Source organism: Euphorbia lathyris, chromosome 3, assembly GCF_963576675.1.
Source record: "Euphorbia lathyris chromosome 3, ddEupLath1.1, whole genome shotgun sequence".
In the NCBI taxonomy this organism is placed as follows: domain Eukaryota; kingdom Viridiplantae; phylum Streptophyta; class Magnoliopsida; order Malpighiales; family Euphorbiaceae; genus Euphorbia; species Euphorbia lathyris.
Window position 1 is genome coordinate 82,066,634 of NC_088912.1, and position 24,603 is coordinate 82,091,236.

At 36.0% G+C, this 24,603-nt stretch overlaps 2 protein-coding genes across 2 annotated transcripts; both read left to right on the forward strand.

Moving 5' to 3' along the window:
* Window positions 1–447: 447 nt before the first annotated feature.
* On the forward strand, window positions 448–9,045 carry LOC136222962 (DEAD-box ATP-dependent RNA helicase 20). The gene is made up of 10 exons (XM_066010667.1): window positions 448–673; window positions 2,442–2,707; window positions 4,306–4,485; window positions 4,608–4,769; window positions 4,954–5,108; window positions 5,915–6,007; window positions 6,283–6,368; window positions 6,470–6,696; window positions 7,068–7,301; window positions 8,675–9,045. The coding sequence occupies exons 1-10, from the start codon at window positions 618–620 to the stop codon at window positions 8,731–8,733; spliced, it is 1,518 nt and encodes a 505-aa protein (XP_065866739.1). The 5' UTR covers window positions 448–617; the 3' UTR covers window positions 8,734–9,045.
* A 3,441-nt stretch (window positions 9,046–12,486) lies between these two features.
* LOC136223460 (uncharacterized) lies at window positions 12,487–23,108 on the forward strand. Its single transcript, XM_066011467.1, has 3 exons — window positions 12,487–12,628; window positions 12,769–12,960; window positions 22,563–23,108. Exons 1-3 carry the CDS (start codon window positions 12,583–12,585, stop codon window positions 22,880–22,882), a joined length of 558 nt encoding a protein of 185 aa, XP_065867539.1. The 5' UTR covers window positions 12,487–12,582; the 3' UTR covers window positions 22,883–23,108.
* The last annotated feature ends 1,495 nt before the right edge of the window (window positions 23,109–24,603 follow it).

Sequence of the window (24,603 nt, forward strand, 5' to 3'; positions counted from 1 at the left end):
TCATTCACACATCACACTGCGTCATTTTTTATTAAACGTTATATACTTTAATAAACTATTATTTCTAAACTTTTATCTAATTTATAGATAATGATAAATTATAGATAAATAACAATAATAATAAATTATATATAAATAATTATAATAAATAATGATAAATTATGTTGAAACTGAATGTTTGAACTAAAATGAACTAAATTGAGCTAAACTGAACTGAAGTGATTGTTACAGCAATAAACAACAAAACCTTATTTAAAAAAAAAAAAAACAGGGCCTTTGGCTACCAATTTGTAGAGTAAAATTGTACTAGGCAACAAATTGCTCAAATCTTATCTCTTTATTTTTATTTCAAGCAGATGATCAAATAAAGATAAAGCCAAAAATTGAAATTAAGAAGTAATTTATAATTTAACTTACGATTAATTTAAACATTTGTTAAGATTATTTGTAATAATCACAAGGAAAAAGAAGAACAGAAGAGAGGAAGATTTTCCTTTGCTCTTAATTCTTATCGCTCCCCTTTTTTTTTATCTGATTCTGAAACTGTGTTAAAACCCTAAATATCCATAACCAAACCCACTTTCACCGTCTTCAGCTATTACCGCACGATTTTAAGCATGAGCCGATACGACAGCCGCTCCGGCGACCCCTCTTCTTATCGTGACCGGAGAAGGTAATACATCTAATCGTACTAATTACTGTGTATGATGGGGTTGGGAGCTTCTGTTTGCTTCAATTAATGCCGTTTTAGTAGTTTTTGTATGTGCTATGGTTCTTCTCTTGCTTAATTGAATTATGTACTTTTGGTTCCTTTGCTTACCCAATATCGACTCAGGTTCATTTAGTGACCCACGAATTTGATCGTCTGTTCCTTGATGGCTTGGGTTTTGGGTACTGCTTTGCTAATCGTTAGTTTAGTTCTGTAAGGTTTATATTTTTCTTCTTTCTCCGGTGACTCACTTTTATGTGTAAATAGGAAGGGACACGATCATTTTTCAAAAAATGGCACTTCAGTTTAAGTTCAGTTGCATCATAAATATGGTCATTGCAGTTCATTGACTGCATTGTGTCGGGACAAACTTGGGATACACCCAAGGCCCGGTGTGGTGCCAAGACTTCTCCAAGCCTTTGGTAAGCCAACAGATACCGAGAGGATTTCTCTCCTATAAGTATTCCGTGAAGTCTTACCTTCCCAGAGTTCTGAGGGTACAACCAATACTCCTTAGCCACTTCTGAATATGGTCTCGCAAGATTCTCTATGTATCAAACCTGGAATCTCAGAGGAGCACACACTATAGGCCCCAGCGGCCCCATAGTGTCCATAGAGATCTTTAAGCATTGAGACATCCACCTCTCTTTCCCAAGGCCGGACGCCTGCCTCATAGTTATTAAAGGCGCATGGCGCTGGGTCCTAGAGCCTTGGTGCATGGCGATGCCATAGCCAGACAAGGCGCACTTGCAAAAACAAAAATCATAAAACTATAAAACTAACATAGAAAGGCAATGAATACTAAATAATGACAATATTCTTATGCATAAATAAATTTTAAAATGCAAAATAAACCCCGTGTAAGAAAGCTAAAGTTGAATACAAAATCCTAAGTTCTACTCCTGATTAAAACTCTCCAAATTCATCACCACTGTTGAATTCGAATTCCCCTTGGCTGCTTTGTTTCTGTTTGAATTCGTTTTTTTGTGTTTTGTTCTACTAAACTTCTTCCTCTTATAATAAGACTCTGTGGCTTCCTCTTCTAACTGTCTCTTCCTCTTCTAATTAATTCAAACGTATAATCTCTCTCTTCCTTTTTAATATTTGTTTTTCTTTTTCTCATTTGGGACCCTTCAGAACACTTGTTCCAGATATGTAACTGTCAAAAAAACCATAAATTTCCCCTACGTCACCAAGGCGCGTCTTGGTGCGCCTTTGGCAACTGCCCCTTGGAGCAAAATGGCCACACCATGGGGGTGCCATGGCGCTAAGGCCTGCGCCTGGTGCGCCATGCACCTTTAATAACTATGGCCCGCCTCCTAATTCCTGATCGAATAGGGTGGATCGCTTAAGAAAGTGCTAGTTTACTGGCTCAAGGGTGACAGAGATCCTCTGTCGAAAAGTTCTTATATACCAATCCAAGGTCTGGGAGGAAGAACAATCGATATGTTCCATTCAACACTCCTTGTTGAAGCCTCCTTGGAGCCGTGCCAATGCTTGGGCCAGTTTATCTAAGGGCCAACTGCCTCCCCTTACACATAGCAGGACTAACAAGTGGCAATTGTAGTTTCATCATATGCTTGTTTTTGTCTCTGCAGAAAGATATTCTTTTGATTAGTCGGTAGTGTATTTGGAATCTTTGGATTTTATTAGATGCAGCCTATTGGCTGTTGATTTGAGAGTATTTTGATTCTGTTGTTGCTTCATTTCTACGAGTTTTGCGTGTCTTTAGTGATTCAGGTTTTGGTGGAGGTGCAGTCTATGGTGGCTCTGGTCGGTCCTCATCTGAGAGGAGGGAACATGACCGTGCTAGCTCACCAAAGAAATCAGATTTGGATGGATTGACTCCATTTGAGAAGAATTTCTATGTGGAATCTCCATCAGTGGCTGCAATGTCAGAGAGGGAGGTTGAAGAGTATAGGCAGCGGAGAGAAATTACCGTAGAGGGCCGTGATATTCCTAAACCTGTCAAGAGTTTTCGTGATGTGGGATTTCCAGGTAGCCTACAAACTTGGAGAAAGCTATTTTTTTTTCTAATATTATAATTATTATCAAATTTTTAGTTTTGTTCACACTTTTTCCCTTTTTGTGTTGTGCAGTAGTTCACAATCTTTTGGAGAATGTTTGGTATTTATAGTTTGAGTGGTACAAAAGCATAGATGTTCCAATTACCCAATTAGGATTCCTATATGTGGCAGCTAAGTGTTTCAGAGTTGTTTGATTTTACAACTGAGCTGGGATGAGATTTCAATATTATTTGAATATTCTTAAATTAGTAAGAAGAAAATAGGAAAAAGAGAGAAGAGATTGTGCTTAGTTTATTGTTTTGGGTTAAAATCATGGTTTGTGAGGTGATTTTTAGCTAGGAAATGGGATCGCTATGATTATTCCTTTGAGCCAGATCATGTGCTCTCAAATAGAAGAGGGAATTCTGAAAGACCTGAATAGGTGGCTTATTGATTTGAAATCTAGGCATGCTTTTTCAGATTTAAATTTGCATCTTCCTAAGAAAATTATTTTACTGCATTGCTGCTAGAGGATTTTAGGAGCTGTGTGTTATATGGCTTAACTTAAATACAACTTAATTAGAGACTTTCGTATCAGTTGTTCTTGACACTATTAACTTGGAAATAATGACATGGCCATGTTACTTGTAAATTGTAATTTTCAAAGTTGTAGAAGCACTTAGAAAATTCTCCCGAGTCCCTGGATTTATATATGCCAAATGCAAAATACAAGGTAGATATATTTAAAATTCCAAAATTTGACTTTTAAGAAAGATAAGCATTGATATGCGCGTGGGATATCAGTGCCAGGGCTGGTGCCTCAAAAGGTAATATTAAAAGAAAAGTTGGATGTACATTGTACAATCACCTAGCAATTCCCAAATGAACAAGGACTGTATACGTTGTTTAACTATGATTACTATTTTTTCAAGCTTTAAAAGGTCCTTGTCTATCTGCTTAGAAGTTGCACCTAGCTTCATTAGGCAGTGGTGGACTCCCCCCAATCCAACTGCTTTGATAGGTCAATTAAAATGTTGGAAAAGGAGTTGGAATCTGTCTTTTGCTTGCACTGATTTATTGTTATTTTGGTAATTTGGAAATTCTATTCCATTTCCAGTGTTGAACTTAGAGGGCGAGCCTTGGCGCAACGGTAAAACGTTGTTGTCGTGTGACCAGAGGTCACGGGTTCGAGTCTTAGGAGCGGCCTCTTGCCAATTAAATTGGCAAGGGAAGGCTTGCCCCCAATACACCCTTGCGGTGGGACCCCTCCCCGGACCCTCGCTCAGCGGGGACGCGTAATGCGACCGGGCCGCCCTTTTTTTTTTTTTTTCCAGTGTTGAACTTGTGAATGTTGAATATCAAACTCATTATCTTGGCTAAGCAAAAAGCCTCCAAGCTTACATCTCATAGGAAATGGTGAAACATTTCGGGGGTGCATTTCTCTGCTATATTCTATGACCAATCCACTGTTTCTTGGTCATGTTTGTCTTTTAGTTTATATTGGTTTAGTGAGATTTGTGAAATGCCATTCACTGCAGATGTACTCTGTTGGTCATTTAATCACATAGCTGCCTATTGCTTTTATTTCAGATTATGTCTTGCAAGAAGTAACAAAAGCTGGCTTTGTTGAACCTACACCTATACAAGCTCAAGGGTGGCCAATGGCTTTGAAGGGCCGGGATCTCATTGGTATTGCTGAAACAGGATCAGGGAAGACACTAGCTTACCTATTGCCTTCAATTGTTCATGTTAATGCCCAGCCAATTTTAGGTAAAATCTAATTCAATAATTTCTGAATTTTGTAGTACTGATGCATGCTACTTTTTTTTTTTTTCTTTTGATCATTGGCTGAAGATAAGTTACTGCACTATGTTTTTTGTTCTTTCATCCAGCTCCCGGGGATGGTCCAATTGTATTAGTTTTAGCTCCTACACGTGAACTTGCTGTTCAGATCCAACAAGAAGCTGCAAAATTTGGCGCTTCATCAAGAATTAAAAATACATGCATATATGGTGGGGTTCCCAAGGGACCCCAGGTCCGCGATCTCCAGAAAGGTAGGTGGCGCGCAAGGTTTGAGACGACATTGCTTCTATACTGTATTCTGACTTTCATGAACTGGCTATCCTGTTATACATGGTAATTGAGTTTGACATGGCTTTGCTATTGTTTTAAGTCAGAAGTTGATGGATTGTTAATGAATGTAATAGTCATTATTTATCATGCCTACTTCCTTTGCAGGTGTTGAAATTGTCATTGCTACACCTGGAAGGTTGATTGATATGTTGGAATCACATCATACAAATTTGCGGAGGGTCACTTATCTGGTTTTGGATGAGGCAGACCGGATGCTAGACATGGGGTTTGAGCCTCAGATGCGAAAAATTATTTCTCAGGTTTATTTTTCTAAATATGCATCATTGCCTGATTAGAATGTTTTCTAACTATTTGCCAGAATCATGACGTCAAATTGTGAATATATTATTTATTGTATCATTTATCTGACATGTTAAATGTGTACAAATTTTCCCCATTTGTCTCTTTCTCTCATGGTTTATTTAGAAATCTGTGCCCATTAACTTGTGCGTCTTTCAAAGGTTGAAGCTGTTAGCAAGTTTTCTACGTGCATGAAATAAATGAAATATGTAACTACTTTCAGGCCTTCAGTTCACATATTTAGAATGTTAATATTATGGTACTGCTACAACTGCGCACAAGTGAATGCTTATGTCCATCGGTGGATGCTTACCTTGAAGTTTAGTCTTTTTGAGAAGAACGCCCATTTCTTCACTTCCTTTCTCTTTTCTCTCTTTTATATCCTGCATTGTTCATTTTTTCATTTAGCTATAGTCATAACATTTTATCATGTTTTGGAGTTATGAGGTGCATTGAGCTAGTGCAAATTGATGAAAGATAGAGCATACTTTGGGTTCTTAATTGTAGTTTCTTGACTTCCTTTCTTGGTATACATTGCCAATCATATGAAATGCAATATGAATTGGTGCAATTTGGAAGTTTTGATTCTTTGCTACTAAGCAAATATATGGAGTTTTGCAATGGTCTAATTATATCTGAGATGTTCTTATGAAATGGGTCCTACCATGAGCACAACTATGAAAATAAACATGCAGCAGTTCTCGCTTAATGGCTGACTTATTTATTTTGTTGCTTGCTTTAATTCCTTGTTTCCTATTCTGTGTAGATTCGGCCTGATCGTCAAACTTTGTACTGGAGTGCTACTTGGCCTAAAGAAGTCGAAATATTGGCGAAGCAATTCCTTTATAACCCCTACAAAGTAAGATAATCAATGATGATATTTTGGCCTGCCATTATAAAATTATCCTATTTTTTTGTAATTAATGTTGATTTTATGGTTGTGGACTTTGGTTCATGCAATTGACTTTACATTTTCCTCTTAATTTTGAACAATTGATTTTTCTTTTGGTTTCTTACTCATCTTTTTGTATTTAATATTCTGGGGTATCTTTATTTGATTCTGAGTCTTGCTTTTTCTGTTGTGGTAGTAAAACTCTAGCTTAATGATGGTTGCACTGTTTTCATACTATGCAGGTGGTGATTGGTTCTGCTGATCTGAAAGCTAATCATGCTATACGCCAACATGTTGACATCGTTTCTGAGACTCAAAAATATAACAAGTACACCTTTTCCTCTCCTCTAGTTGGTGTAGTTTTATTAAATGTTCATATCATATAGGCATATCGGTGCAGTTAACTTACCAAACTTGTTATTGTTATAGGTTGGTGAAGTTGCTGGAGGATATTATGGATGGAAGCCGTATTTTGATTTTTATGGATACAAAGAAAGGTTGTGATCAGATCACTCGGCAGCTCCGCATGGATGGGTGGCCTGCACTCTCAATTCATGGTGACAAAAGTCAAGCCGAAAGAGATTGGGTCCTCTCAGAATTCAAAGCAGGCAAAAGTCCTATAATGACTGCAACAGACGTTGCTGCTCGTGGATTAGGTAAATATAAAATATTTTACATATTAGTATTTTTAGGTAAACATAATATATGGTAATATTGCCTCTTCTTTGCTAAAGAAAAAACTCTTGGCCCTTGTTCCCGAGGCCTGATGTAATTTGCTGTCATAATTTCATTTTGCAACACTCCCCTCATTGCATGCTCACCATCTCAATCTTGAAAGGAGGCTTATCATCTTACAGCCGTTGTTAAAACCTTATCTTACCTTGAATTGGTTTTCCTATTCTAATCTCTCAGTTTGGTGATGAGTAGAAAATGTGGGTTCTGTAACTTCATTAGAAATTTGATGAGGTTGTTGTGTCTCCATTCAGAAGTTTTTGGGTCATTTGACCTCTTTTTGGCTTGATTGCAGATGTGAAAGATGTAAAATATGTGATTAATTATGACTTTCCTGGATCCCTTGAGGATTATGTCCACCGTATTGGTCGAACTGGAAGGGCTGGAGCAAAAGGAACAGCCTACACTTTCTTTACGGCTTCGAATGCCAGGTTTGCAAAGGAACTTATCACCATACTTGAGGAAGCTGGGCAAAAGGTTAGTGCAGAATTGGCTGCAATGGGTCGTGGCGCACCTCCTCCCCCATCAGGTTAGTTGCACATAAACTTGCCTGGTTTGCGTACTTATTCTTTTATTTATTCGTCTAATCCTTTAGTGTTTAGTCTAGAGAAAAGCAGGTGGGTAGTGTAGGTGCAACTAAATTCTGGCAGTATTCATAGGAATGGTATCTGGATAATTGATACTCCCAATCTGTTTTTGGCAGAGTCTGAACAAAATTGTAACTATAAGCATAAAAGGCCGCATTACTTAATCAGTATTGTGGATGCTGTTATTTCACTATAGGGTAACTTACACCCATGACCACTCAACGTTGGTCTTACTTTCTTTATGGTCTCGGAACTTCAAAATTAAAAGTCCCTAAACTTTGCCCTTGAGTCTACACAACAGTCCAATATAAAAGTAAATGTCCGTAAAATGACTGTTGACGACCTCAAAATGGAAAAACCCGAAAATTAAAATTGCTTAGAACCACATTTCCCATTGGAACACCATTTTTTATTTCCCAAATTACCATTAATAGGAGGTTTCTCTCTCTAAATGACCTCAAAACCAAAAAGTTCAAGAATTAAAGTTCCGTAGAATATCAGTTCCGTTAGCTCTACAATGGAAGGTTACCTACTACCTCCGTTCTTTTTTATATGTCGTTTAAGGTTTTTCATCAAAACCAGTGCAATATTGACGAGACTATTAAAATGACTAATTTACCCTTAACACTTCTCTCATAGGTCCCTACTTTCTCTATGCAAAAATTCTCTCTTCTTAATTTGTAGGGCTTAATTAAGATTATTTGCATTAATAGCTATACCTGTCTCTTACCATAAATAGGGGCAAATTAGAGAAAACATTATCAAAAAGTGCATTGGTAATAGAAAACGACATATAAAAATGAACAAATTAAAAATTCCAAAACTTCATATATTAAAAAACGGAGGGAGTATTAGATTGGTCCAAGGTTTAGGTACTTTTATGATGGTAACAAACAATTCAGGACTTTTATGCTGGGCTGTGAAGTTCAGGGGTATAAGGAGGGGTCATGGGTGTAGAGTAGTTTACCCTGGGTATTGACATTGCCAATATGTTTTTGGCAGAGTCCGAACACAATTGTAACTATAAGCATAAAAGGGCCGCTTTACACGATCAGTACTGTGGATATTGTTATTTCAGTATTACTTTCTGGTTCAAATTATACATTCTGTCTTCACCTCCGTTATTTTCTTTAGTTCATACGGCTGTACTGTGGTTTGAAATTCTACCTCACGGCCCTGGAGACGGCTCATTTTGTGCTGTCTTATATCCTAATCAAACTAATTACGGCCAATCTTTATGATGTATCCCTGCAATGATGGATGGCATGGTTCTAGATTCAAGTTATTCATGTTTCTCAGGGCTTGTGTTTGTCAGGTTTTGGTGGTTATCGAGATCGTGGGAGGGGTTATGGTGGCGGCCGGTCATGGAGCTAATGATGAGGTTGATGACTAAAACTTGTACAAGTAAAATATAAAGATCTAGATGGGTTGAAGATGAATATTTATTTTTGTTACTTTTGTTTTCTGGTTGTTTGCTTGGTCGGATGCCTTTAAATATAGAGGACTGGTTAGGTCTGTATGATAAGTTAACCCTGTGAAATTGTAAACAAAGGATAGTGATATTGACAATATTGTTGAACATTTTCTTACTACTCATCAGTAGTCACTGACAGTACAATTGTCACATCCGTGTCCCTAATTTTAGTTATTATACCCTAATATAAGGTTATATCATAATTATTTATTGATTGGAGAATTAATTGGGTATTATGAATATAGTTTGGAAGCCAATTTTATATTTTAAGTGTAAAGTTAAAAGTTTAGGGTAAGTTTTAAAAGAAGTTAAAGTTTAGAAGGGACCAAAATGGATATTATCTGAATATAAATTCCACAATTCTATACATGAATTTCGGATTTACCAATGTTTGGATGTTCTCAATGCTTCAACTCCTCCATTCCCACTCCTCTTCTTCTTCATTCATCTTAGAATTACATAGCTTCAGTGATCATTTGATATCCGGAGATCTAACCGTCCGATTGAGCCGAAATTTTTACAGTAGCTTTTAGACATCCTAATACACATTGTGGTCGGTGTGATTTTGATTAGGAGATTTCTATGATGGATTCGTCCTAAGCAAATTAGAAGGGAAGATTTGAGGTTTTAATGTGTTTTTCTCTCAATTAGTGCTAAAGTAAGTAATTATCAACTACCTTTTTGAGTTTTTATGTATATATATGTATGTATAACTCTATATTTTCCAGAAATTAAATTTTTGTGGTGATTTTTAACATGCATTTGATTAATTGGAGTTTTTATGATTTAGTTGTTAACATGAGCTTAAAGTTAAGTTCAAGTAATTATATATGTATTTGCATGTCAATTTCAACCTATAATATATGTTTATGTATATATGATTAAAGTTTGGTTTTGATGAACTTAGTATATTTGATTAATATTTGTGTAAGATTTGATATTTTGAAGAGTTAAAATTCAAAGAAAAGTTTGTTGAGAAACTTTATTGATAATTGATTTATGAACAAGGGTATATTTATATATTAAGTGATTTTCTATAAATTTATTTCTCAAAAGTAAATTTTAGTTTTAATTAAAGATTGTTAAAGTATATTTTTAAATTATTTATTGATGATTTTAGTTCAATAATAAAGTATGATTTGATATTTTGAAAATTCATTGAGTAAAGATATTGAGAAAACTTTATGATGTTGATTTATGAGTTTTATATATATATATATATTTACATATATATATTTCCGATTTTAAATTATATTATGAAATCATAATATTTTTAGTATCCATCAAGAGTAATCCGGATAGGTAGCTTTAATTAAAGTCCGTATTTAGTGAGAAATACGGCATGTGTACACAGTTAAGACATAATAGGGCATGGTAAAGAAGTGTTGAGTAAGACCATGCAGGGTTAGGCAAAATTATGAGATATCTCGATTCTATTATATTGTGGGGATTGATACATACGGGGATTATCTCTCGGATGGATACGATTTGCGAAATATTTATTGATATACGATTTGTGAAGTAATTATTGACATACGATTTGTGAGGTATCTATTGAGATACAGTTAATGGAGCTTTTATTAAAATACAGTTTATGAAGTATTTATCGATATACAGTTTATGAAATATTTATCGAAATACGATTTATGAAGTATTTATTGATTTACGGTTGATTTGAGTAAATGGTTAATTACGAACCTATTTATTTTGTATAGTTGATATTTTAAACAAATAAAATATATATAGCTATTTTGGATATGAGTTTTATATTAAGTGTTTTAATACAGTGATTTACGTTTTGACTATGTGTGGTATTTTGAGAAATGATAGCAAACTTATGATATTTGAAAATGCATATTTGGTTAAAAGTACAACTTTGAGTATTTTATTATGGTTTAATCCATAAAGTGTTCATTTTTAAGGATATGAATTTTATATGAGGCATTTTGAAAATTAATATATATATATATATATATATATATATATATATATATATATATATATATATATATATATATATATAGCTATTTTGAGTATAAGTACTTTATGTAGTTGATAATTGCTTACTGAGATTTTTGTCTCACCGTTTTAAATGTTTTAATGTTTTTAGGTGAAAGTACATGATATAGAGAAGATTACCGACTGATTAGGCGGTGATTGGAAGTTATTGCCTATTGTTAGAATTATTATTAGAACCTTAGTATTTCAATTGTAATATGATGGAGAGTTGGTAAATATGTTGAGGTTCTTGAATGAATAATGTAGTAGGAATATTGATTTATTTAGAAAATACATTTAAGAGGAATGCCTATGAAAGTGATATTTATGATATTTGGATAATTTGAAGACTATTAAGTGTTGATTGTGGTATTTCTAGTTCACGTCCGATGCCGATTGGGGGTCGTTCCGGGTCGGGTGTGAGAACAATGAAGCCAACAACATAGGCTAAAGTAGTTGGGCAAAATCATCGAAGCATACCACATGCATGTTTTTACCCCAAGATTTTGGAATAAAAATGAGTTTAAAAAGGTTGAGAGCGCGAAATTAAAAGTAATTAATAATGATAAGATAGTTAATACTATAATTTAACAAATAAAAGTTTTATAAATTTTTTATGCAATTTGAACTTATAATTTTTTACATTAAGGCATACATTTTAAATGAATTTGTCCATTTTTAAATATTAAAATAATACTATAAAAGCATTAAAATAAACTATTAGAAGGAAACATGGTTGAATCATGCCTCTGAAGGGTTGTATCTAGAACCTGAGTTTGTTGAACCATCTCCGGGTTTAGGAGAAGTTAACTCCAAGACAGATTGAGAGTTTGGAGGTGTAAGATGCTCCTTCCAAATCATTTACTTAGAAAAATTTAGTCTAGAAAGGTGTAAAATAAGATTGAAAAAAAAAATATGTCATGAAAATATGTAATTAGATTTTATAGTGTAATTTTTTTTATATAGGCAGATGTAAAATTGGCTTTCTAACGGAGCAATTTTGCATTCTTTATTTTTTTGGCTTAACAAATACTTTCTTCATTTCATTTCATTATATCTATTGTTTTCTAATAAAATCAAAATTCTATTTATATGTCGTTTTAAGACTTTTTATGCAAATTTTTTTCTTTTCAATTTTACCTTTTATCTTGAATTTACAAACTTTCTTACATTCCTCCATTTTTAAAAATATGCTGCATAAGAAAAATTTATTCGGTTGGAAATACATTATCATTTTATAAAATTGAGAGAACATTTAATAGTTTTTTCTAAATATATCATTGCATTTAATTTTTTTTATTACAATAAACTAAATAAAATACTAAAGGGATATGTTAGTAAAGTAACACTATAATTAAAATATTTTAATGATTTCTCAGTGGATTTACCAAATTTTTACACATACCATTTTAAAAATGGAAAGAGTAATTAAAAAAATATTAATTATCTTATTGAGAACATATTATATTTAAATTTCTGGATTAATTAATTTTGAGTCTTCTTAAAATATAAGTAATTTAGTCTTAATCTCAATTTTATCCTAAATTCAAGTCTAATTATATCCTTAATTATAGGAAAACCAACATATATATTGGAGTAAATTTTAAGAAAAACAAAAAGGAAGGTATTTCAGTATTTGTTCTGTATTACCGGCGGCGAACATAACAGCGTATCATATCCGAGTAACGGAGTCGAAAGTGAAATTAACAGAGCAGAGCAATCCAAAACCAAATTATTTCCAAGTTTAAACAATGAGCAAAGAAGCTCCCAAACTCTACGCCAACAAGCCAAAGAAAGGTACCGATTTCAACTCTTCACTCTTGTCAAAATTCCATCTTTTTTTCTTCTCAACTACTACCAACATTCTTTCTCACTCTTTTTGACATTTTCTCGGTGATTTGGTTGTTGACTCTTTTTCTGTTCTTCCCTTTCAACAGCTCATCTCAAACAATCAACAACTGCAGCGGAATCTTCATCAGCCGCTGCCTCCTCCTACAGAATGGGGTCTCAATCTACAGCTCCTCCTCCACCACCACCACCACCTCCTACTCCGCCACGAAAAGAGTCCTTTGTTAGGCGTTACAAGTTCTTTGTGCCCCTTATCTTGACTGTAAATCTCGCTGTTGTTGGTGAGCTTTCTGTCCTTTTGATTAGTTTTTTTTTCAATTGATTTCTATATGTCTTCATACGTTGCGTCTCTTGGAGAAAGGGCTTATTTTAATGGCACTGTAATAGCTGGAGTTGAGTTGTACCAGTATTCTGCCAGAGTCAGCCAACTAGCCCACTTTTTAGGAGTTAGGAAACACATACTTCTCAAGTATTTTTCTAGACATTGAGCCTTTCAGATTGCCCATCTGTCTGAGGGTGATAAACACTGCTGTAGTGCAACTTAGTGTCGAAAACTTTCATTAACTCCTTCCAAAAAGTTAGAAAATTGAAGGAGGCATGCCATGGAGCTTGAAAATGTGACCGAGGAAGGCTTGGGCCACTGTTGCAGCAGGGACGGGACGGTACGGTACGGTACGAGAAAGAGGAATGAAGTGCCCCCTTTTGGATAATCGATCTACCACTACCAGGGTGGTGTTCATAGCACCTTCAGGAATTGGCAAAGGTTGCAATAAACCAAGATAGGCAGAATGGTTAGCTTTGAATCTTTGACAAGTGTCACATGCAACTACCCATTGGGTGATTGACTGAGGAATTTTAGGCCAATAGAAGTCATGTTGTAAGCGTGTGAATGTTCCCCTTATGCTTGAATGACCCCAAATGAGCTGTTGGCATAGATCAGTAGTGGTACGAATATAGATCTTGTGTTTGAATTGAAGTAACCCGTTCTTGTAGGAAGAACAGTGATCTGAACTGGATTGTATGGAGAGCTGTTGAATTAGATGAATTGCTGCCTCATCCCTTGGATAAGATTCCTGGACCTCTTCCCAACTATGTAGGGATACCTACAGATAAGGCTAGAATGTGAGAAGGAGAGCCCGAACCTTCTTCATGCTGCCTGGAAAGGGCATCTGCCACCCTATTGTCTACTCCTTTCTTTATTGAATGAAGTATTCCAAACCCAACAATTTGGAACCTCCTTATGTTGTAGATGTGTGTGCAGTTTCTGCTCCAATGTGTGTTAGATACTCTCATGATCAGTCTTGATTATGAATAGGGCATTCTCCAAATAGTGGCGCCAGATAATAGTTAGTCATCCTCAGCAATCGTTTTCTCTTGTTGCAACAAGAACCCGAATTCCAAGAAGTCGTAGAAGAAGAGGACGAGAATGACTATCAAGAAGAATAGAATGAGAATCTCCAAGAGATAGCAATCAATAACAAGAGATTGCTAATGAGCAAACTGCTCAATTAGAAGAAAATATCCAACAGATTTCTCAAGAAGAAGAGATTATTAACGGACAAGAGAATCTTCAACAATTTGTTCAAGAAGAAGAGATTTGTAATAAAGATGAGGAGGAACCCCAAGAATTTGGGCAAGAACAAGAGATTGCTAATGAAATTGTTGATGAGCAAGTGGCTGAGAATAATCCAAATCCAAAAGCGGACAATCCATTTTTATTATTCTCAATCAATATTATTCACGAATGGTATTGATTGAGAATAATGAAAATAGAGTTGCCGCTCTTGGAACTGGATTATTATCAGCCACTTGCTCACCAGTTTCATTAGCAACCTCTTGTTCTTGGCCAAATTCTTGGAGTTCCTCCTCTTCTTCATTAGAAATATCTTCTTCCTCAACAAATTATTCAAGACTCTCTTTTTCTCCATTAGCAATCTCTTTTTCCTGAGAAATTTGTTGGATATTTTCTTGTACTTGAGCAGGTTGCTTATTAGCAATCTCTTCTTATTGATTAGGTTTTGGGAGATTCTCATTCTCTTCTTCTTGATAGTCATTCTCGTCCTCATTTTCTTCTACGTTATCTTGGAATTTGGGTTCTTATTGTAACAAGAGTAAACAATTGGTCAAGGTGATATTTGTCCTAAGAACTTGTAACAAACTATAGAAGTAACAACTAACTTACAGGAGAATAACAAACTAGGCAATTTCTTAAGTAGCTCTACGTTTATATGTGTCATATATTTGCTATTTGAACCTCGGAAGAGTTTTTGAATTTTAAAAGGTTTGATGGTATTTTGCTGTGAATCTTTGCTTGCTTATGTGCTTCAGTTGGCTTTGGAGGGCAATATCGTTGAAATGTGCATTTGGATCTTTTCTATACATCCTTATTTTTTTTTATCGGAAGCTTTGTTACCAAAATGTGTTTTAGAGTTCAGTTGGAAAACCTGATACTTTAATTGCAGTTTGAGGATTTGTTTTTGATGAGTCACCGTGTTAAAAGAGAGAACTTAGCAATCGTAGTCATGTTTCCCGATATCACTAGGAAAATTTTAGTTAACAACATAACTTGTGAGATAAGAAACTGATATGAGGCAATTGGAATTGCTAGAGATGCTTGAAAATGGGTGGAATATTAGATCTTCAAATGATTCCTTTATGTGCATATGCATCACTATGTGAATATGTCAATGCTCCAAACCTAAGCAGTTAAAATTTTAGAGCATTGGGTTTTCATTGGAGGACATATTTCCATCAAGCGATACTTCATTTATGGTGTGTATGGGCTATGGAGAATGTCTTTTTCTCCTACTTTTCTCATGCTAAATTTCCTTCTGTTAGCAACCCAATTTATTTTCTTGATTCAGTCTTTTCATACCTATAGTTGTTCTTTGTTTGGGAGCTATAGGACTGGCTTGAAGATTGTAATCAATTTGAAGTTGATATGCTGGTTTGTTGTTACAATTTGGAGATGAGCCATACCTACTCAAACGTGAGTAGGCATATATACCCATATGCATTGAAATGGTTGAACTCCCATTTATTGGGAGTATGGGAGTGTTGGGTAAAATTATAACGTTGCTCCCCCTTTCAAGTACTTTTGCTTGTACATGTGTATTTGTGTAATTAATTCGTGCTAACTTGTAGTTTTTATTATTTTGTAAGATATACACACTTAGCTGCATCCGAAACATTTTCCACCCTTAATTTGGTTGTGTGGTCCTGTGAAGGAATATACGTATATAACTATGGACTACCTGGTGCAATGAGTGCTTCATTCCTTGATGATTCACCTAACTCTAGAAATTGTTTTCTCTTGTTGCAACAAGAACCTGAATTCCAAGAAGTCGTAGAAGAAAAAGAAGAATAGAATGAGAATCTCCAAGAGTCTTATCAAGAACAAGAGATTGCTAATGAGCAAACTGCTAAATTAGAAGAAAATATCCAACATATTTCACAAGAAGAAGAGATTATTCATGGACAAGAGAATATTCAACAATTCCTTCAAGAAGAAGAGATTTGTAATAAAGATGAGGAGGAACTCCAAGAATTTGGGCAAGAACAAGCGATTGCTAATGAAATTGTTGATGAGCAAGTGGCTGAGAATAATCCAAATCCAAAAGTGGCAAATCCGTTTTTATTATTCTCAATCGATATTATTCACGAATGATATCCATTGAGACTAATGAAAACAGAGTTGCCGCCGCTCTTGGAACTGGATTATTATCAGCCACTTGCTCACCAGCTTCATTAGCAACCGCTTGTTGTTGGCCAAATTCTTGGAGTTCCTCCTCTTCTTCATTAGAAATCTCTTCTTCCTGGACAAGTTGTTCAAGACTCCCTTGTTCTCCATTAGGAATCTTTTTTTCCTGAGAAATTTGTTGGGTATTTTCTTGTACTTGAGCAGGTTGCTCATTACCAATCTCTTCTTATTGATTAGGTTTTGGGAGATTTTCATTCTCTTCTTCTTGATAGTCATTCTCGTCCTCATTTTCTTCTACATTATCTTTGAACTTGGGTTCTTATTGTAACAAGAGTAAATGATTGCTCAAGCTGATAATTTGTCCTAAGAACTTGTAACAAACTAAACTTAAAGGAGAATAACAAACTAGGCAATTACTTAATTAGCTCTACGGTTTTATGTGACATATATTTGCTAGTTGAACCTCGGAAAAGTTTTTGAATTTTAAAAGATTTGATGGTATTTTTCTGTGAATCTTTGCTTGCTTATGTGCTTCAGTTGGCTTTGGAGGGAAATATCGTTGAAATGTGCATTTGGATCTTTTTTAGATGCATCTTTATTTTTTTATTGAAAGCTAATTTGTTACCAATATATGTTTTAGAGTTCAGTTGGAAAACCTGATACTTCAATTGCAGTTTGAGGCTTTGTTTTTTATGAGTCACTGTGTTAAAAGAGAGAACTTAGCAACCGTAGTCATGTTTCCCTAATCACTAGGAAAATTTTAGTTAACAACATAACTTGTGAGATAAGAAACTGATATGATCATATGAGGCAATTGGAATTGCTAGAGATGCTTGAAAATGGGTGGAATATTAGATCTTCAAATGATTCTTTTATGTGCATATGCGTCACTATGTCAATGCTCCAAACCTAAGCAGTTAATTTTTGAGAGCATTGGGTTTTCATTGGAGGACATATTTCCATCAAGTGATACTTCATTTATGGTGTGTATGGGCTATGGAGAATGTCTTTTTCTCCTATTTTTCTCATGCTAAATTTCCTTCTATTAACTTGTAGTTTTTATTATTTTATAAGATATACACACTTAGCTGCATCCGAAACATTTTCCGCCCTTAATTTGGTTGTATGGTCCAGTGAAGGAATATAAGTATATAATAACTATGGACTACCTGGTGCAATGAGTGCTTCATTCCTTGATGATTCACCCGACTCTAGTAATTCCCCTTCCTATTTGAATCTCCAATTCCTCATCCCCCATCTCTTCCATGTTCAATGCATTAAGTTTCTTGGGAGCACATTGGTGCCCGGGAAAATACCCCTCTCCACATTTCCAACAAGCACCAGGAGTTTTCTTAAAAAAATGAGAAGGGATTTGATTCTTAGTTTTCGAGGTTTTTGGTGCGCCACAGTAGTTGGGGTGATGCTAGGTATGGGTTTGGAGTTAGAAGGGTTATTTGGAGTCCATGGCTTATTAGCAAGGGGTGATCGAAATGTAGGTTTGCGCTTAAGGGCCTCAAAAACATCTTTCAGGTGTATTTCCTAAAGTTTAGCTTGCCTAATGGAAGAATAGAGATATATGGGGTGATAAGACCTTATAGCAGATCTAAGCTCAGGTTTCAACTGAGATAAAACAAGACAAGTAACAGGAGTCGGTGATACTTGGGTGTACCTTCTCCATTTTGAGCTTAACTGCTTCAAATTGATCCTGACAGGCTACAACTGGAGTTGTTTGCCTTATTTGGGAGAGTTGCTCCACTACATCCTCTGCCTCGTCTCCTGGAACCTCCTACCAACCTCTTTCGCAAATTCATCCCGTCCCACCTTTGGCCTACGCTTAACCCAATTTTGGCACCGCTTCTCAGCCTTGCCTTGCAGGTAGAGACCTACTAACTCTACCTTTTTTCTGGATAGCCACATCAAAAAGCTGGAAGTATTTGGAACACTTGGAGATCTAGAGCTCTACCTCAGTTCCATCAAAAGTAGGCCATTCGCATCATGTCAATAGCTTGTTGAAATAGGCACTTCTCTGGTTTGATTCCAGGTCCTTCTGCATCGGGTTACCCAGGATGACTTTCTCTGGTTTGATTCCAGAATATTGTATGATTTCCTTGCCTCTGACATTAATGGGTGTGGCAGAGGAAGGAGTTGAAGAGGAAGCTCCTTGAATCAGTTAGGCTTAAGGAGGAGATGGACTTATGGACAAGTTCCTGGAGGGAACAGTGAGAATTTTGTTGCTCCTTGCGAAGCAAAGAATTATCGTGGAGAAGCGATTCAATTCTCTGGTGGTATTTAGTATGAACTGTTTGAAGCTGAGATTGCATTAACTCGAATTTTGCTGCATTAGCCTTTGCTTGCTCGCTGAACTTAACATTCAGAGTATGGATTTTCTGTTCAAGTGCCTCCATGGCTGCTCTGTTCTTTTTGGCATTGTTATTGACCATACCAGGTTCCGCTGACAAGGAAAGAATCTCTGATACCAGTTTTCAGGGTTGAGTAATCCTGATGGTAGAATTTAGAAGAGGCTAGAAAGAGAAGGAAAAAAGAGAGAAGAGAAGAGAAGGGAGGAAGAAGAAGAAGAAAGAATTTTCTTATAGATTTTCATAATAGATTGCATTACAGAAATAGGGCCTCTAAATAGCACACTGGTGCTGTTTAGGTGGAAAACGGTTACAGCTTTAAAATACACCTACAGCTGTCCTAACAATTTAACAAACTATAAAAGTAATAACTAATTTAAAGGAGAAAACAAACTACACAATTAATTATTTAACCCTACGTTTATATGTGACATATGTTTGCTATTTGAACCTCGGAAAAGTTCTCTTTAAAAGGTTTGATGGTATTTTCTGTGAATCTTTGCTGTCTTATGTGCTTCAGTTGGTTTTGGAGGGCAATATCATTGAAATGTGCATTTGGATCTTTTCTAGATGCATCTTTATTTTTTTATTGGAGGCTAATTTGTTACCAAAATATGTTTTAAAGTTCAGTTGGGAAACCTGATACTTCAATTGCAGTTTGAGGATTTGTTTTGATGAGTCATTGTGTTAAAAGGAAGAACTTAGCAACCATAGTCATGTTTCCCTATATAACTAGGCAAATTTAGTGAACAACGTAGCTTTTGAGGGAGAAGCAATTTGAATTGTTAGAGATGTTTGAGCATGGTTAGGATATTAGATCTTCAGCCTAAGTGATTCTTGTTTGTGCATTTTCATTACTATGTGAATATGTCAATACTCCAAACCTAAGCACTTAATTTTGCAGAGCATTGAGATTTCATTAGAGGACATTTTTCCATCAAGTGATATTTCAATTATGGTGTACATGGAAAATGTCTTTTTCTCCTCCTTTTCTGATGCTGAAGTTCCTTCTGTTAGCAACTCCATTTCTTTTATTGATTCAGTCTTTTCATGCCTATTGTTGTTCTTTGTTTTGCAACGTTTGGACTCGCTTCAAGATTAAAGTTTAAATCATTTGGAAGTTGATATTACAATATGACTACACATGGCTTACACTGTCCATCTCGTGCAAGTATACCCACTCAAATTTGAGTTAGGCATATGTAGCCATATCCATTGAAATGATCGAACTCCCATTTGTTGGGAGTATGGGACCACTGTATGTTCGGTAAAATTAAAACATTGCTCCCCCTTTAAGTACTTTTGCTTCTACATGTATATTGTGTAATTAGTTTGTGTTAACTTGTAGTTTATTTTATAAGATATACAAACTTAGCTGCATTAAAACATCTTCAGCCCTTAATTTGTCTGTGTGGTCCTGTGAAGGGATATAACTAGTTCAATGAGAGAGATATGACCTACATTACAGACACAAGTCTAGGATCTAGTTACGAGACCTTGTGCGTACCCTGAAATCCCCATGTTCAGACTTCTCAGAGATTTATTTCCTCTACTTATTTTGCTAGGAATTAATTGAAACTCATTTGGAGAGTCCTCAACTCATATTTAGATCTCGTTGGAGAGAGTCTTCACCTCTTGACACGCCAAGTGAGGAGAATTCAACTTGCATCTTTATTCATAATTTGTCTGTTTGAATAGCCTTCACATAATGATAAGGACTTTACAAGGCAGGAGAGTTCATTTCCAAATAGGAATTGATCAGGAAAAGACTAATAATGAAATTCTAATGCTAATAGGAATATAACTAAAGGACCATGTGGCTACTCAATCTTCTGTTTGTTGATTTTGGACTGTTGGGCCTGCTTGTGGGGCCATGCTGCTGAAAGCCTTTGAATATAACACCATAGATTTGTTGTTTTGGTAATTAGTTGGGAGTTAAAGCTTCAATTGTAGTGGCATACAAGTTCAGAACAATTTTCCAGAGTAATGTGCTAGTGTTTAGAATTGGATCAGTTTAACAGGCCCAATAAAGGTATACTTCATCTAAATTCACGGACAAGGTTTAGAGATAGCAAACAGGCCTATGATGTTCTGCATTAATCATGGACAAGATTCTCGGATTCCTCTTATTCATATTGAATCTTGTGGTAGTTGGTGGAGTATGGAAAATTGCCAAATTAATTTAACCTCAACTCTTGTAGTCTATGTTGCAGAAAACGGGTACCGGGGAACATTATTTCTGAAAATACATAGCTAGGAAACGGAAACGGAAACGAAACAGAAATGGACACACAACATGGAAACACTACTGAAGAGGAGTTTCCGTGCAACATAGCTTGTAGTTCATGACACATTGCTAGGTTATCCGGGTGCATGATAATGGGTCAATCGAAGCACAGGTAGCTACTATCAATACTGAAAGTAGGCAGAATGATGGGGAAAACCTCAATTCATCCAAGAAAGATGATTTCACAACTGGATCATAAAAATGCACATTGTTCACTTATTAGTGAACCCTTCAGAGTATCGTACTTCTTTTTTTCGAGGGAAGGGGTTAACTCTGAGTGTCAATGCCCTTTGTCACGGACACAGCCTCTTGCACAAATGCTAACCTTTGTAAAGCATTCTTTCTTAATAAAGAGTGTTTTCCTCACTTAGCATTTGTGCAAGATCCTTATTTTCCGCTGCGATATTTTGCCTAGCATTCGAGCTAAGTAAACGAGGTTAAGGCTGAACTAGTAATCGGGGGTGAAATTACTAGTGCCGCACGGTCGACAGATAGTCAAGAGGCTGTGTCCGTGACACCTTGTTCTGCTGAATTTGGTATATTTGTCTTTGGTAGCTTCAAAGAGTTGTACTTCTGTCCACTGTACATTTGTTTGCTAAGTTGTCTTATGCATATCTTGATGTCAATTTTGTTATTAGGCTCAATCTCTTTTTGCATTTGCCATACTATTTTTCAATGTGAAGATTGTAGGTGCATACAGCTGATTTTGCACTCCTCCTTTGCCCTTCAATTCACAAGTTCTTCTATTTTTATGATAGAAACCTGCAATATCTGCCACAATATGGCTGTGATATTGAACATCTTAAGTAATGTCATTGGTGTTAGATCTAGATTGAAAAACTCAGGCACTTACAAATTTAATAAGCACCATTCTTGGACTGACAAATAGTTGTTGCAATATGGGTGTGATGTTAAACATCTTACTGTGTTGCCAATTGGGTGTTTCAGGAAGGTAAGGAGATATCCAATCATATCCATTTTACTTCCCAATAAAAGGTCCATGCATAATATTAGATGCCAGAATAACTGCAAATTTCAAGATTCACTTTTACTTTAATAGTTGGTGATGATGTGCCCCTGCATCTTCTTGGAAATAAGTTATAAGTTGCAGCTTCGTTTATAACCAATGATTTTGTTCACTTCCTGTTATAGATGCTTTCATCAGTAGCTTCTAGAAGCATTTCAATATTAAATCTGTAATGTCTATATCAGGGAAAGAATCTGATTGTGATCCTTAAAATAATCTAATTTATACTATCATTTTCCACCAATGAGTAATCAGATTAACTAGTTGTTATGGTTGTTACTACCTAAAATGTGTTGAAAAGGCAATTTTAGTTGTTCTGTGGGATTATACATTTGCGCTTTTAGAATTTTGTCCTGTTCTTGCTCGGCTTATCGATGATTACAACTTGCAGTTGTGAAATTGATCTGATTTCTGAAGCTTCTGGCTAGATTCTGTTAAATTAGTAGTAGTTCTTAGGGGTCTGCTTTTCTTCCTGTGGAGTGTGGACTGAGTTTCATGTAATTTATGCACAGCTTACATGTATATGAGAACGAAGAAGGACGACGGGCTAGAGGAAGAAAAAGCAGCTAATGTTTCTGCTACTCAAGTTTCAACCACAGCTGTTGCGACTGCTCCAGTCACTGAGAAACCGGTCGCTTCATCTCCCACCATTTTAGAACACCCGAAGCCCATTGAACCTATCCCGGAGGATAAACAGCGTGAACTGTACAAGTGGATGTTGGAGGAGAAAAGGAAGGTGAAACCAAAAGATCCCGAAGAGAAAAAGCGCATTGATGAAGAGAAAGCTATCCTTAAACAGTTCATTCGAGCCAAATCCATCCCCAGTATTTAATTGAACTTGTGACTAGCAGAATTATCTTTTTATCAGCTGTGAAGTTTGATGTTTGCTACTGATGAAAAAATCAATTCATTCTGTTTTCTCAAACAGGGTTGTTTCTAGACTAAGTATCTAAAAGACCTCTTTGTTTTTGATACAAGGATGGTTTGAATTCATCTGGTGGAAAAATTTACTTGGATTTGTACATATAATCAAAATCCATTGTTATGTTTGGCATGAAGTGAATCACTATTTTATGGATTCTATTTCTTTGAACTATCAGACATATACTAGGATGGTGTAAATGTTCCCACATGATTAATGCAGAACATCTTTATTCTTTAAGAACATTTCTTTGTTTCTCTGTCTACCTTTCTCATCTTCCAATTTCTGTTGAAAGATGGGTTTATAATTGCAAATTTGAATGTGCTAATTCAACAGAATAAGAAAATTAAGGAGCAACTAAGTCCTTGCTCTCATTTTTGTCATATTAGCTTCAGTTGGTGTGAGGCTAACATCATTAGCTTCAGAAAGAATTTTTTTTTTCCAATCTCACTTCCTATCAAATAGCAGAGATAAGAAATGCAGATTCTATAAAGTTGGCTTGAGGACTTGAGGAGTAAGATTTTAAGTTAGGTCGAGTTAGGGGTCGGGAGAGTTATCTAAAAATAACCGATCTTCGGGAGACGAGTCATCTAAAACTATCTGATTAATTTCAGACAGAGTTGATGGCCTTCTTTTTGTTTTTTTTTTCTTTCATCTTGAACAATGTTAACTCCGCCTGTGAGGGTCACTTGGTGGCCTTTACAGCCGGTCCCAAGCCCGGACAAAGGAGGAGGGTTGCGGTAGGTTTGTGGCGGCGAGCGTAAAACTTAGCCACATCTTATGACATGAACCATAATATAAATACCGTTGGGGCGTTCCCTACTCAGCGACGCGCTGCACTTCCTAGACCCGGGTGTAGTGATAAATGTGCAAGGGTTGCTAGGTCGTCGCCCCGAAGCGGCGCGCCACCCCAGGACCCGGGGGTGGTGTCAAATATGCAAGGGTTGCGGGTAAATAAGCTAGTCCACGGTAATGGTAGGGGTAGGGGTAAGGGTAGTAGGTTACGCTTTGGGACATGGAACATAGGTTCTTTGACAGGAAGATTAGCTGAAATTGTAGATGTTATGAAGAGGAGGAGAATAAATATATTATGCCTACAAGAAACCAAGTGGGTTGGAGCCAAGGCTAGAGAGATAGCTCCTTGGGGTTATAAGCTTTGGTACTCAGGAAAGGATAAGGGTAGAAATGGAGTAGGTATTCTTATTGATAGGGAGTATATTGATGAGGTAGTAGCGGTGTCTAGGAAGAGCGATAGAATTATGAGTGTTAAGCTAGTGATAGGGGATGAGGTTGTGAATGTCATTAGTGCATATGCGCCACAAATAGGATTAGATGTGTCTATAAGACAAGCTTTTTGGGATGACTTAGAGGAAGTGGTGCAACAGGTTCCTAGGGATGAAAAAATGGTACTAGGGGGTGATCTCAATGGACACGTGGGTTCTAGGCGAGATGGGTTTGAGAGTGTTCATGGAGGGTATGGTTTTGGAGATAAGAATGAAGCAGGAAATGATATTTTGGAATTCGCATCAGCCTATGACTTGAGTATCATGAACACATGGTTTATGAAGAGAACATCCCACTTAGTGACTTATCGGAGTGGCGGTAATGCGAGCCAAATTGACTTCTTCTTA